Source organism: Rhynchophorus ferrugineus, unplaced genomic scaffold (assembly GCF_030347505.1).
Source record: "Rhynchophorus ferrugineus isolate W39M unplaced genomic scaffold, kcgeb_rfMv2 rfM6, whole genome shotgun sequence".
Lineage (NCBI taxonomy): Eukaryota > Metazoa > Arthropoda > Insecta > Coleoptera > Curculionidae > Rhynchophorus > Rhynchophorus ferrugineus.
The window spans coordinates 12,506,246-12,521,708 of NW_027472585.1; the positions used below are offsets into that span (position 1 = coordinate 12,506,246).

Sequence of the window (15,463 nt, forward strand, 5' to 3'; positions counted from 1 at the left end):
AAAAAACTTCACCTGTACATTGTCACTCAAAAGTCAATAAATGTATTTAATGTAAAGCCATTTAATTCCGCTGGATTTCGCCATCACGTCAAGCTGTATCTTAAATAAATCACCATAATAACGCAAACATATAATTTGCACTCAGCCTCCGTCTTTCTAGACAATTAAGAGAAATTTACTACCTTGGGGATTAAGTTTTAATAACCGACTAAGCCGCCGTCAAACACGCCTGAGATTGAAGTGGCAAAATATGTAATAAATATATTTGTGTAATATAGACAAATAATAAGTAAACAGTACTGCCGCTACTGCACGTACTAGATAACATCATTGACAATATAGACACAATTGTTTCCCCAAATACAATGGTTGAACTAATTGCACACTATTCTATTTTTACTTAGAAACACTTAGAGAACTGCCAACGTACTTAAACTTTTAATAAGTAATCGGATTAGTACCTTGACAGAAAGAAAATTATAATTTTTAATTTATTTCATCCAGTCCAGTCACCTACACTCGTCATTTATTCATATTTATTATTCATTCATCCTAAGGCTGTAGAAAAAGTATAAATAGCAGTCAACAAAATCTACAAATCTGTCCCTGTTAATTTTTGCGTTAGGCTGAAATGATAAAACCTAATTATATCACTTGACGGATGCCCATCATGTTAGACAAAAAACAGAACAAATTAGACTCAAAGGATGGAGTGCAACATCAAACCAACTAGTAATCCAACGCAGCCAAAACAAAGTTCCTCGATTAATACTGATAGATATGTAACCAACGAAGAGCTGCACCTCGAAATCAAATTGATATACGAAGGGATCCAAGATTTTGCATTAAAGCATGAAATAAGATTGCTAAATCACAGCAACGTGGAAGCAATACAGCTACTGGAGAACACGCCGGAAATCAAAAGATTGAAGCTAAACCACATGAACGTGTAGAGTGTATAGTTGTTACTCTTAAATTTAGCTTAAGTAGTTTAATTTTATTTTAATTTGGAAAATACATACTGATAACACATTGACATTATTAAGTCTATAGTATAATGAAACAAACGAAATATTTAACATTCGTCGATTTTAGCTGATAACAATTTAGGTAACAAAATTACCTGGTATTTCAATAGCATTTGCATGTTCGAAAAGCCACTTGAACTACTATAGCATAATATTTAAAATTAAAAAAAAAACATCCAACAAAATTCGAACTACTACTTACTGAATAATGAGACCTACTGTATTAACTTGACAATAATTACTCAGTTATCTTATGGGGTCCCATTTTACAACTTTCCAAAACTATTTTATAGGCTTTTAATTTAATTTCATTGAAGCATTCAATACATTTGAAGCTACAGATTGGTCTTAGAGGTATAATAGAATTTATTCAGAGAAATTGGTGCTATATATGTAGAGAAAGACTATTTTATATTTATTGTTTCACTTGCCCCTCTCGATGATATTGCATATATTGCTTCAGCTAGTATCTGCAGTAACAATTTCATTTGGTTTTAGTAGTTCGTAATGCACTACACCTTTCGATGGCACCATATGAATATTCAGCTGCCAGTGGTCTGAAAATTCTTTGGAGTTAGTTTATCGTCAGAAAGTATTGTAATTCATTGTCTTCGAATGAGCATATGTGGGCATCCAGGTTGCTCCTTATCATTGACCACATCTAAAGAGTTTAAACCAAAGGTGACAATTCAAATAGAAGGATCAACATCTGCAACACTTTCTAAAAGTGTTTAATGGGCAGCGACAGCAGATTTTTTTCAATAACAACATTTAATTTAACAATAACAAATGAAAAACTGTTATTTTAGAAGAGAAACCACTTATAATGATACACTCATTGTTTTGAAATTTCAGCGAAAAAACTGTGAAATCTAGTAACATTCAAAATTATACAATTTTATAACACCTATTTATAGATTTAAAAAATACCTATATTAACAAAATTAATATGACCTTTCCAAGCATCGGAAATAATAACGTTTAAAATAAATTAAATGCATTTTATATTATGTAAGAGCATAACGAGCAGATAACAGGATTAAATATAACTTTATAATAAAATGTTAAATGGTAATGAAATCCATTTTCAGCGCATAAATACGACAAATACGCAAATTATAATGATAAACTTTAATTGAAATGATCTACAACATCACTGACCAAGTCAAATGAATGAAAATTAGTCGAATATATGCCGAACACTCAACAATAAAAATAAGACTATTCGATAAGAGCTTATCAAATTGTAAAAATGCTCCGGGACATGATCAAATAACCGGAAGAATATTACAAGAACTATCAGAGAAGGGCGTAAAATTATTAACATTTATAATTAACACAACATTCCGAATGAATAAGTTTCTTAGCATTTGGAAAGTGGCAAAAATAAAGATTCTCAAAGCACGAAAAACATCAGATGTCACATCCTACCGGCTTATAAATTTTCTACCGATAATCTCGAAGGTTTTTGAGAAATTAGGCATAAAGAGGATCAATAATTTAAAAGAAAAAAGAAAAATTGTTCTAGAATATCAATTTGGACTTCGTAATAAGCATGAGAGTATAGAAGAAGTGTTTATGACTTGTAAAAAAAAACAAATATCGACTTGAATGCGAAATATCGAAAAACATATTACTCGGCAGCATTCCTGTACATATCTTAGGTGTTTGATAAAATATGGCACACAGGGTTACAGATTAAATTAAGAAACTCCTTCCCTCGACTACATTTTCAGTTACTAAAATCTTACCTCACAGATCGACATTTTACTACAAAAGAAGACGATTACATCCAATATATTTAGGGGTCCCGCACTGCAATGCACTGGGTTCAATGTGACGTAAAGTAAACGAAATAAAATCTACACGTGCAACATTCACTCTGCGTATAATAGGTCAATTAAAAAGTTCCCGGCCTGACATATAGATGGCGCTACTAGAATTAAATCCATATGGTTTTTAGTTAGCCCTAACCCTCAAAAGATGCGTGTATAAATTTGACAGCTGTCAGATCATTACTTTGTGAATTATAGCATTTTGAGTGAAGCAACTTTTATTATTGTGAAAAAAATGGATAAAAAGGAATCCCGCGTGTAGATAAAATATTGCTGTTTGAAGGGAAAACATACATTGAAGTAAAAACTTGGCTTGATGCCGAGTTTCCAGACACTGCCCTAAGAAAATCAACCATCAAGGATTGGTATGCTAAGTTTAGACGTAATAAAATAAGCACCGAAAACGGTGAATTCAGTGGACGCACAAAAATATTAAAAAATCCACAAAATGATTTTGAATGATCGTAAATTGAAATTGAATGAAATAGCAGAGACTCTAAAGATATCAACTGAACGTGTACATCATATCATTCACGAATATTTGGGTATGAGAAAGCTCTGTGCAAAATGGGTGCAGCGCGAGCTCACTTTTGACCAAAAACAACGACGAGTTGATGATTCGGAGCAGTGTCTGAAGATGATCAAGCGTAATAAACCCGAGTTTTTGCGTCAATACGTGACAATGGATGAAACATGGCTCCATTATTTCACTCCGAAGTCCAACTGAGAATCATTCGAGTGGACTGCACACGATGAACCCGCTCTAAATCGTGGGAAAACGCAACAATCCGCTGGCAAGATTATGGCATCTGCATTTCGGGATGCGCATGACTACCTTGAAAAAGGAAGGACCCTCAACAGCGACTATTAAATAGCGTTATTGGGCAGTTTTCGAAGGACGAAATCGCCAAAAAACGGCCGCATTAAAAAAAAAAGAGAGTGCTGCTTCACCAAGACAATACACCGTGTCACAAGTCAGTGAAAACGAATCGCTATAATCAGTGTATCATCCAAGGGAATTATGTTGAATAAAAAAAAAGTAATTTTGCAAAAAAAATGTGTTTTACTATGGTAGGCCGGAGACTTTTCAATTGACCTGTTATATAATATCGAATATAGAATATTAAAAAATGATCGATGACTATAGACGGTCGAAGATAAAAATTAATATGTTGAAAATGGCAACAAAACTTTCAGAGGATGGTTCATTGATCCGGGCGAGGACAAAGCAAAAATACTGAACAAAAGCAACGAATGACCAGAAAAAATGTATATGAGATATCGCTCGTTCCATAAATTCCTCATTTTTGCATTGTATTTCTCACAACACTGAATATAACTACGATTATTCACTTACACATTATTCTGCCACATTCTAGATCTTACACCTAATTTTTATTAATTGTTACAAAGCAAAGGCTTCATTTAAAGGAAACAAAATACGTGATTGATATTGCGAACTAAAATATCTTATTTGACAGTTTATGTAAATGGATCAGATTTCCTGGAATTAAAAAACAAGAAACCCCGTAAACTGGAGTTCCCTATGTGAATCATTAGTAAATCGCAACAAACTCCACTTATTTCAATTTATAAAATATGATTATAGACTACTATTACTTGTGCTATCAGCAAGGAAACCAAGAAATTTTCTGTAAAAATATAACTTACCCCTCCTTCGATGTACTCGACTACCCCCCATATCTGAGAACCCCTCAATGGCAGTCGTGTCAGGCAATGGCAAGTGCGTGGAGTCACGCCTTGATCCGTCTCTACTCTTTCCTTTATTAGTTGCGTGTAGCGCTGTAAAATAAAATCACATAATCACAAAAAGACCTCCATTATTAAGTTATATGAAAGAGCTAGAAATGCGATAATGTCTACATATAAATAACTTTTTTCTTCTCCATTATGTTCCTTATTACACACCCTCTTAAAATCCAGAAGCTTTAACGTAATTCATTAATAAAAAATCTTTTTATGAAGGACTCTGTTCTTTTTATATACTGAGTTTTTAATAAGGCTTAGAGTGAGTGTAAATTACACCGAAAAAAACGTTGCGATTGTTTAATTTTAATCTCCATATCATATAACATATCCATGTTAATTAAGTGTCTATAATATCTATTCTGTATCTAATCTATAATATATTATTATTCTAAACCATTCTATAATAGGTCTATATAAAATTATAAAATATTTAATATTTCGAGATTAATTTCTGTTTAGAAAAAACATGCAACCCTCTGCATAACATCTCAAAATAGCAGAATTTAATAAGACAATCTCATTAAACAATCTTTATTTATTTATCTATTTACAATATCATTTTCACTACCAACCAATCACTTAGAAGTGGGTGTGATTACAACTTGTGTTGATTACAACTTGGTTTTGATTACTTAGTGATTACAACAAATTAGATTTCTTCTGTTCGTAATTTAATTTTGTGTATATGTCACAAAATTATATTATTATTTTGGTATTGTTTGTGCTCGGTACCGACTAGTAATGATATATAGATAAATAGGTTTAGGTAGATATTAAGCTAAATTGTGTGTATACAGTAGAATATAAGATACGTGTAGTAGATAGGTTAAATAAGGCTTTTGTTTATTTTCATTTAGTTATTACAACGACTATTATGTACACATTTTATTTTAAGACTTTTTTTTGTGTTAAAAATCTAACTTTGATTATTTTTTACCTTTTAGTGAGCTCCTTATTTATTTTTCTGAAGTCGGTTCAATTTTTTTGTTAAAAATATTTTATTTTCCGCTATTTAGTGTTAGATATTTATTCAACAAATTACGCAGTTTTTTAATTAAATATAACGGTAAGTAAGCCAAGTAAAGGTGCAGTCCGTATGAGAAAAAATAAGAATAAAGAAACGACGATTCAAAATAAAGAGAGCTTCAGGTCCCAGGGTCCGCTTCCCAGTCTAGGTAGCACCAACAACAAAAAGTTATTTTCCCCGCCGGGAATCGAACCCGCAACCTCTGTTTGGGAGCTGAAAGCTTTAACCGTTACACCATAAAAGCAGTTGTCTACAATATTTCTATGAGATATTATATGCAGTTAGTGCTTAAAAAGCAAACAGAATTGCCTTTGCACTGAAGAACTTCCGATTTTCCGTCACATCAGCTCAACATTATACACAAATATCCGATTATTTCAGATAAAAAATATGTACAAACTTTGTACCTGCCTTTGAAATTTGAGCGTTTTCCTCGATTTCTCCCCGTTCTCCCCAACAGATTCTGATTTTGTCCCTTTTACTCTTTCGAATAAAAAAAGAATTTTGAAAATCGGCCCACAATTGACGGAGAAATCGGCGAATATACATTAAAAAAGTATATATACAGCCGAACATAGAACCTCCTCCTTTTTCGAAGTCGGTTAAAAAGTAGCAGCTATCGCTGGACAATATCTCCCAATCCCACAGAAAGCGACTCTGTATAAAATGTTAGTCCGTCCAATCTGCCTCAATGGAGCACAGGTGTTCCACATACACTCCAAGTGTTCCAATCCAAGAACGTCTGTGCGTTACTCAGAGCCCCATGGTGTATGAGGAACGTCAATACACACCTCGAATCAGGCATCCCGTTTGTGAAAAACTTCATGAACATGCCCAGTGTGAGGTTCTCCATAGGAACCTTAGAACACGATAACACCTTAATAAAATCCCTACCCGTCCACAAATCCCGGTAGTAAACAAACTACGACAGTCCCAGTCGTACCCCAGGTTCCCTGTCGCCGGCAAAACATCATATCCCGAACCTGAAGCGACATCAGCCGAAGACCATTTGGTTCTAGCTGGTCATTCTAGTAAACGAAAAAAAAAAAAGCTGGACAATATTTTGAATAAAATGCACTTTACTGATTTTTTACAAAAGCTTCAAATTTTAAACAATTCTTTGAAACTAATTTATAGACCTAGAAAATATAAGAACTGCTGGGACTGAAATTGTTTTGATGTTCCTGATGAATGATTTATTCATGTCAGTTCAGCACATGTTTCAAGCGATGCTGCTACTTAAATGAAAATAAGTGCACAAACTCCATAATTGATTATAACAGATTAATCGTCATCAATTATTTAAGAAATTACGAGCTAGAATCTTAGGTGTGTATGAAGAAGGATACGACGCTTGAAACTGCAAAACCTCCAAGGTCGCACAAAAATCATAAATATTTCGAATATATTGAAATTAATCACTTAACACCAAAATGTCTGATAAACTTAATAGACATTACACAATGAAGAACTTAAACAAAAGCCATTAAGCTAATATTTACGTTAAAAACTGAACCGAATATTTCGACAATCAAGGTGATGCAAAGCGTGCTGAATTTTTAAACACATTTTTAAAATTTGCCTAGTGGCATTGACATTTATACAACTAAGATTATACGTAAATTACCGAACGTTCCTATATACTGTTCTTAGTAGCACTTACTATCTATTCCAAGAAAATCCAACATACTATATATCGGGTAATTAAAGCAACATTGATGATGACCTTTACCTAGTGCGATAAATATCGAAATTATAAACAAATCAATATAAATAATTAATAATGGCCGAGAAAAATGTACCCTCATTTAAGTTTCTTTCAATAAAAAACTTGAACTTGACACTGTTAATAATATTTTAGATGTGAGTTTTTAGATGTGATGATTTTAGTCTGTGATTTTTTTGTATAACATATATTATTTCAGCGATTATTTTCATCAAGTATAATCGTACAATGTAATGGATATTTTTAACAATATATTAGATGTATGAACTGTTACATATCGGACAGAAAATTTTTCATGTAAAAAATACACAACTATAAAATGTGAACGAAAAAATAATATGTAAATGCAAATTTCACCGCGTATTTCGCATGGAGATCCACAAAGTAGTGTCTTGGGACCACTCCTGTATCTACTATATAATACCTATATCCCAACAACAAAATAAACATTTCTTGGAAGATTTGCCGACGACACAGATATCATGACAAAAGATCTTTCGCTATTTCAGGCTGTAGAAAAAGTATAAGCAGTCAAAAAGATCTACAAATGGACTAGAGACTGGAAAATACAGCTCAATAGCTCCAAATCTGCCCATGTTAATTTTGCGTTGAGGCGAAATGATAGAAACCTAATAACGTAACTTGACGGATGCCCGATTCGTCAAGCAAAATCAGCTAAAAACCTCTGAATACATCTCGATGGTAGGTTAAATTGGAAACATCATATTCGACAAAAAGCAGAGCAAATTAGACTCAAAGACAAGCAACGGTACTGGTTAGTCGGAAGATACTCTCAACTTGACTTAAAATCAAAGACATTGGTTTATCAGTCAATCAACTAAAGACAATTTGGACCTATGGTGTCTATACGAAGAAATCCAAGTCTTCGACTTATAACATGAAATAAGGTTGCTAAATCACAGCAGCGTGGAAGTAATACAGCTACTGGACAACACGCAGGAAATCAGAAGAATGAATCGAACCAAACTACACAAACTTGTTTAATGGATGAGTTTATTCTTATTCATTTAGCTTAAGCAGTTTGGTTTTACTTTAATTTAGGAAATACATACTGATGTATTAATTCCATATTCGCCTTGCTTGATAAAAAAGATATTTGTAGATTAGTTGATTGTTTAATAAATCCATGCGCTAATTATATGTCGAGAATTTTGAAATGTTTATCCATAAAGAATTAAAGGGTATCGTGAATATGTTTGGTTCAAGAAGGTTTTCTGGGGTATATCGAGAATAGTACAGCAATATGACTTTCCTGCTTCCTTACCATCTGGATAGACTCTTTGATCACGAAGTAATTTCTCATTCGTAATTAGTAATTTCTTCATTAGAAGGAGTTTTAATTAAACTGTTACAATTTTCCACAAAAATAATTTCTGTTGCTTCATTAATTAAGTTGTGTTGGTCAACTCAAAATTGATCCACCTTCCCAGTTTTTGAATGTTACCTATTGACGGATAAATTATAGGGGCGTTGCAAGCTTTTATTGCAAAAACTCAATTATTCACCAATATATTAATAATTATTTTATCAATTATTTTAATTAACATAATCATATTATCAACATATTAAAATAAAACACAAGAATGGTGTTATTCTTGGAGATATTGTTCATCGTTTTCTATTACCTTGTGCCCATCTCCCTAATGATATGTAAATACAGTCGCAAAAAACTGCATCTTGATAATGCTCGGCTAATTTACGCGGCCCAGTATTAACAAGTTTTGAATTGTTCATTCATTAAAGCTTACTGCAGTGACATGAAGAAGTGGAATCCAAATGAGACCAAGTAATAATACTTCTCAATAAATGCTTTTTTAAGTAGAAAAAGATCAAACAAAGCAAATAAATGCACCTAACATTAGACATATAACGTAAATATTACATATTATATAGCAAATGTATATTATTTACAAATTAGACAAAGAACTTAATTTTGCGTAACCTTGCGCCATATTTTAAATAATATGTGAATGTCGTAGTGAAAGAAACTTGCGGTTTGATAATGCTCAACTGCACGTCTAATATTTTGAACTGATTATCTTATAAGATTTGCTACATTAACTTTAAAAAATTAAGCCAAGTTTTAGTAAAATATAACACTAAAAATTGTTCTGGTAATCAAGAATATCGTAAACTCTGCTGTTCAAAAACGTTCTATAATTTGTTAATATATTAATCAATCAGTCTTGTATCTGAGGACGTACCATCGTTTTTAAAATAAGAAAGGTTGCAAATATAGTCCGATTTTAAATATAGTTGTAAACTCCAAGAAAATATCTGAAAAACTCTCGCTAATATTTACACATGCTTATTACTCAGATGGCTCTAATGAGTCGTAAAACCTATGAAAAAATTCGACACCCATGTTAAATAAGTAATAATGAATTATGACAGTATATAATGACTAATTTAGAGCAAGTTCACTACAAGACTTCAGTCAACAGTATTTTTCTTAATTAAATGCAATGTTTAACCCAAATATTTTCCCAGCCATTGATTCTTTTTGGAAAACAAACGTTTAAAATATTTAAACGAAATCATACGTAAAAGTTTAAACTGTACAGTGACCATCACAATTAGTGATGCCAGAAGTGTTCTAATTATAACGGTACTTTAAAACCATTAACATTTGTTCAGATTGCGTAACGCTCGAAATATAAGACATATATATCAAAGATCGTACTTTACACTATGTGTGTTTAATAGGATAAAATAAACAAAAAAAAACGAAACGTTGTATCATAAGTTAACTTTCACACAAGTAGAAAAAGACATAGATAAACGTCTATATTAATAAATTCTTATCTATTTTTATTTAGCAATTTAAAACTATTTATATTACATTTACATAATAATAAATGTCGCAATGATCTTTGCTGAACCATCGGTTATTTGTTCTTATAATACTTGGTGTAATTATTTATTTCATTCTAATAGTTTTTTTTATCAAAATATCTTCAAATGTAATACATTCTTCGTCAGTATTGGCGTCTGGAATTTTAAGTTCCAGAACCATATTTATATATTTTGAAGTTAAAATGGAAGATACCTCTTTTGTGATAACTTCTTGTATTGCATCAGTATTATTTGAGATAACAAATACCGCTTTTTTAAATCGAGAATCCAAAAATATGGATTGTCTTTTATTGATGACATCTAATTGCAGATAGCATAACCATAGAACGTTTCGCTGAACGCATCATTCTACTGCAAAGTTATAAAATAACAAAAATACATAAATCTAAAAAAGATTACTCTGTCTTACGTGCTGATAAAACAAAACTTAACCAAAAAGTGTGGTGACCATCATTATTTTCTCGTATGTATTAATAATCAAGAAAATAAATTATTAGATATTAAAGAAGAGTTTCCCTGTCAGAAAATCTACTTATTAGAAATATTTAATATAAATATTAAATATAGTTTATCACCTCTTTACCGTTAATATATTTTTTGACTCTCGTAGAACAAAAAACAGTAACTGAAAGTATACGACTAAAACAGTCGATAGTAAATAGTAATAAAATCATTCGGACAGAAAATAGCGACTGAAAGTAGTCGACTGAAACAGTCACTAGCAAAAAGCAGTAAATCAGTCGAACCAAAAATAGCGACTGAAACAGTCGATAGTAAAAAGTTATCGATTACTAAACAGTCGATAGTCAATTTCAGCCGATAGTTCTCAATGCTAATATATACTGTAAAATAACACCTATAAACAACAGCTTGCGGAAGAAATGTTTTAGTAAACAACTGAAAATAATAATTCGAATATCATCCAAAACTTTCCAACATATTTCACGACAACGGTTGGTATTTCCTTACGTCATCTGCCTGATAATTTCATAATTATAAAAATATACTCCCACACTACGTCGGAAAACGTTCCACATTCAGTCACTGCACTATCACGAAACAATTTCGATGTTATTGAAACATAAACAAAATCACTAAAAAAACTGCTTGCCCATTTAAAATTATTCACCTTAATAGGTGGTATACGCCGTGTTGATTTTTTTAAGTCTGATGTAACAGAATCAGGAAGAACATCATCGATAAAATTTGTCCAAAAATAGTTTTATAACAGTTTCCGTTCATAGGTCAGGCTAGCTGTTGGATGATGATAACCAATATACTATTGTTGGTATAAGTGTTATTAGATGTCAACAAAAGAACACGTTGATAGTACTGATTTTATGTTATTGGACGTTCCTCAATAACCACAGCGGTTTTGTACCAGAATCACTTTTTTATTCAAAAAGTTACTAAAATTCTAAAAGTTATCTTCACAATTGTAGAGAATTTGCATGTCTAGAGGTAGCTAACATAATATTAGGATTTCTCTAAACTTGGATAACTCTAAAGAGACATAGTGGAAATATGTCAAAGAATAGGTATATTTTATTAAAAACTATAAATTCATTTATGATCAGGCCATTTTTAATCTCAATATTCATACAAAATTGAACTTACCTAGCATCATATTAGGGGAATGAACACCCAATACTGTGATCAACACATCAGCACCGTAGACAAATAACGAACCCAAGATGAAGCCCAGGGCTACCGGAGCGAAAGCATACTCTCCATTCTCGCCGTACATTTTGGAGTTTTCCGCTAGCTCGATGGCTGGAGATAACAGCGACCAGAACGACGCGGCCACCATTACACCAGCAGCAAATCCAAGACTAGCATCCAGCACTTTTCTCTGAAAACCAAATCCAATTTAGTTGGTGATCCGGTTCGATCAGCGTTCGGATGGATACAGCCAGACCCAAATGTTTCTTATTAATTAACTCAATTAAATACGATCGAATGATACGTTTGTTTATTGTTTTAAACGGGTGAAATATATGTAAAAATATTTAACGAAGGTATGACATCCCCTTGTTATTGTATATAAAAAAAACATGCTACAGCATATTAGGTAAATAACCCTTAACACATTAATCAAGTATCAAAATATCAAAATATTCTCTGAATCATATAAATAACAAATTAAAATCGAATTTGCAAGTTTAATGATGCTAAATATAATAAACACGAAATCATGAATGACTTATACCTTATTATAAAGTAAAAGGATTCTTATTAACGTTAACAAGGTTCCAAGCTTGATATATTTAGACATCCCAAACATTAATTTAACATTTACTGTAATTAGTTACTAAAATTTGGACGTATAGTATATCCAGTCTTAATTAACTGAATCAAATAAAATTATTAAAATGTATTCTTTTATATCCAGGATATCCTAATTATATTAAAGTAAATTTAATTACAAAAAGTTGTGTTCAGTATACAAAATTCCATTTGGGCGAATATTGAAAAGTCATGAAATAGAAACAAAATTTACTTAAGAAAAAATTATATTTGTTTAAAAATCTGTTCAGACTCTGTTCTCAGTTCTGAGCCCGATTTTTTCTACCTTATATTCCATGCCTAGCTTCCTCTGACAATTTTCGTCAAATCAAGTAATTCATTCGTATAAGTGATCCAAATTTAGAGGGAAATAAACATTTTTATTAGTATAAATTCGGAAATTCCTCTGAATTTTTCTATATTTATTATTTTCCATATAAACATTGAATAATAACTAGTCACTTTTCCTATTATAATATTCAAATCAAGAAAATGTGCTTGTAATCAGTTAAATTCCTACCAATGTAGGCAGTGTTTAGTCTTATCTCTAGTGTATAATGTTTTTGTTATATATTAAGGTCCCCTTTTTACCACTCATATTTCATTATTGACAATCCGGATTTTAATTTATCAATCATATGATACCACAGTGCTGATGCAAATAAAACAATTCTGACGAACAAATGCACTGAAATTGAAAAATACACTGTTGGGATGCCAAAATTTTTTGTAAACCCTGCAACCGGATTTAGCACCTTCTGATTATTACTTAAGACAGGTATGCATTGCCAAAATATTGAAGAAGATTGTCAGATATAAGGCAAAATAAAATGAACGAAATTATAGGAATAATACATAATCCTTCATCTCTATTTAAAACAATCATTGGTCTCAAGACATTGAAATTAACAACAAAATATTTGTAGCCCTATAATGATAAGAGCTTCAAATTATGTGTCATACTATTGTTGCGCAGGATAAAGAATGATCAAGATTAGTGCCTATATTCATAAAAAAAATGCAATCAAACTATGTATAAATATAAGGACTGAAAGATATCAACTGAACAGTATTTGCATGATATAATTCTGGAAAATAATTAGCTATTCTTAAAATCAAGCTATAATCTAAAATAGACAATTACATTTATATTGATAATAAAAAACTTATTAATCAGTTAGTATTACAAGTCGCTACTGACGTAAACAGAACGCAATCGATAGGAGTGTAAGAATGGACATATCCTGATAATAAAAAGATAGATTGTGTGATTCATTATCAGTAAAGCGAATGACACTCCAGCAAAATTTTAAGTTTTTGCATAACATATATGAAAAACAAACAGAATGTAGTAACAAATATTTGTGCATTAAATTTAGATAAAATAATAGTGTGCATATATCAACAAAGAAGCTTAAACATATTATTTTCTTTGAACAGAATAAAAACAAGGGATACTCAGATTACATATAAGTCTTGTTACATGATACATATTACTATACACCATATCAACAATTAAATATGAAAAATATAACTCAATTCCATATTAGCTAAAAACAGTGATGCAACATAATATTAGGTTTTTTAATAATAATACCATAAAGACATATATTTACTTTATTGTGTATATATGATTTTAAAACACTGAAGACAAAAAACAATATAAATCAATACAATATATTATATCATCACCACCATGAAAATTAATTTATTTGTTTTAATACATTTAAAGGCATTTAAATGTTATATGTATATAAAAATTTAATTCTATAAGTTAAACGAACAGGAAACTTTCCCATTAACTGTCTCGATATACATTGTTTCTTAAGTAAAGATATGTTTTATTATGTTTCCAACAAGATCTGATAGAAACTGTCATATTTCTTAAAACAAATTGACTCAATCATCATGTACTTCATCAGAATAAAATGAGTTGTCTGAATAAATTGAAACCACAAAAAACTGAAATATTTTATGCTAATGCATAGCATAACATTGCATCTAAATCATTGATTTTACCATAGTATATATGTTGAAATAGACCGTGGTACTTTCTATTAATATTAAATTAATGTATTCCATTAAAATTATAGTAATGAATTCATATTTCACCACCTTATTTCCATAAAATGTGACTTATTAAAAATTAACTTACTCTGATTACATAAAATCATGTATTTTTTAATTTAGATTTGTTTGCCATTATGACAATCCTTATACTAAAGATCTAAATATAAATAAAGGGCATTTTTCATTAATTGGCTTAAAATGAACTATCATTAAATTCCTTTTAATTCCGTTGTATTTAAATGGAAGCCACCATATTTTAAGCATAAATAAATACGAACATCAAACACCTCGCAATATTCAACATTACTGGAACAAAACAACATGAAAACATCAAGGAAAACAACACTGAAACATCGGGGACTGTTTGTTTACATCCGTGTTTTGACAAGTTAGGTTATGTCGCTAACCTGAGATCCTCTTATCACTATAACAAGTGATGCTCCGCAAGCGGTCAATCCCCAGGTGAATAGGGTGCCTAAAAAGGCCTGCATAACCGGCGAGTAGCCCTGTAGCATCGTTATTGTCTTCGGTTACAATTTTGAACAAGTAAATTTCGCGTCAACAAATCCGCGCACCGACACCGACTGCCATGCTAGCGCCCACTCTTCAATTTATGAAACGTGTCACAAACACGTCAAGGCACATGCGCCGGCGTCCCGTAATCTCGCGCGCTTCGTCGGTATTTAAAAAGCTGACAAAATATGATAATTATTATTATTTCTTCAACATGTCGGAATAATCAGGCGATGGGTCGAAAACAAATCATAATCGTGAATTTAGAAATGGTTTAAAAGATGTTTTTTTGATATAACTTTCTGATAAAATTTGTTCTTATTGAATATAT

At 31.3% G+C, this 15,463-nt stretch overlaps 1 protein-coding gene across 2 annotated transcripts in view; it reads right to left on the reverse strand.

The window, feature by feature from the left end:
• Zip48C (Zinc/iron regulated transporter-related protein 48C) overlaps positions 1–15,241 on the reverse strand; it is a 163,146-nt gene extending 147,905 nt beyond the window's left edge. Inside the window, exons 1-3 of one of the 2 annotated variants that reach the window (XM_076407443.1) lie at positions 15,027–15,241; positions 11,881–12,115; positions 4,535–4,666 (exon numbers count right to left, since the gene is read on the reverse strand). In XM_076407443.1, the coding sequence (XP_076263558.1) occupies positions 4,535–4,666; positions 11,881–12,115; positions 15,027–15,134 (475 nt within the window). In that variant the 5' untranslated portion in view covers positions 15,135–15,241. The remainder of the gene's footprint in view (positions 1–4,534; positions 4,667–11,880; positions 12,116–15,026) is intronic. The other variant, XM_076407444.1, reaches the window with a different exon arrangement.
• Positions 15,242–15,463: the final 222 nt, after the last annotated feature.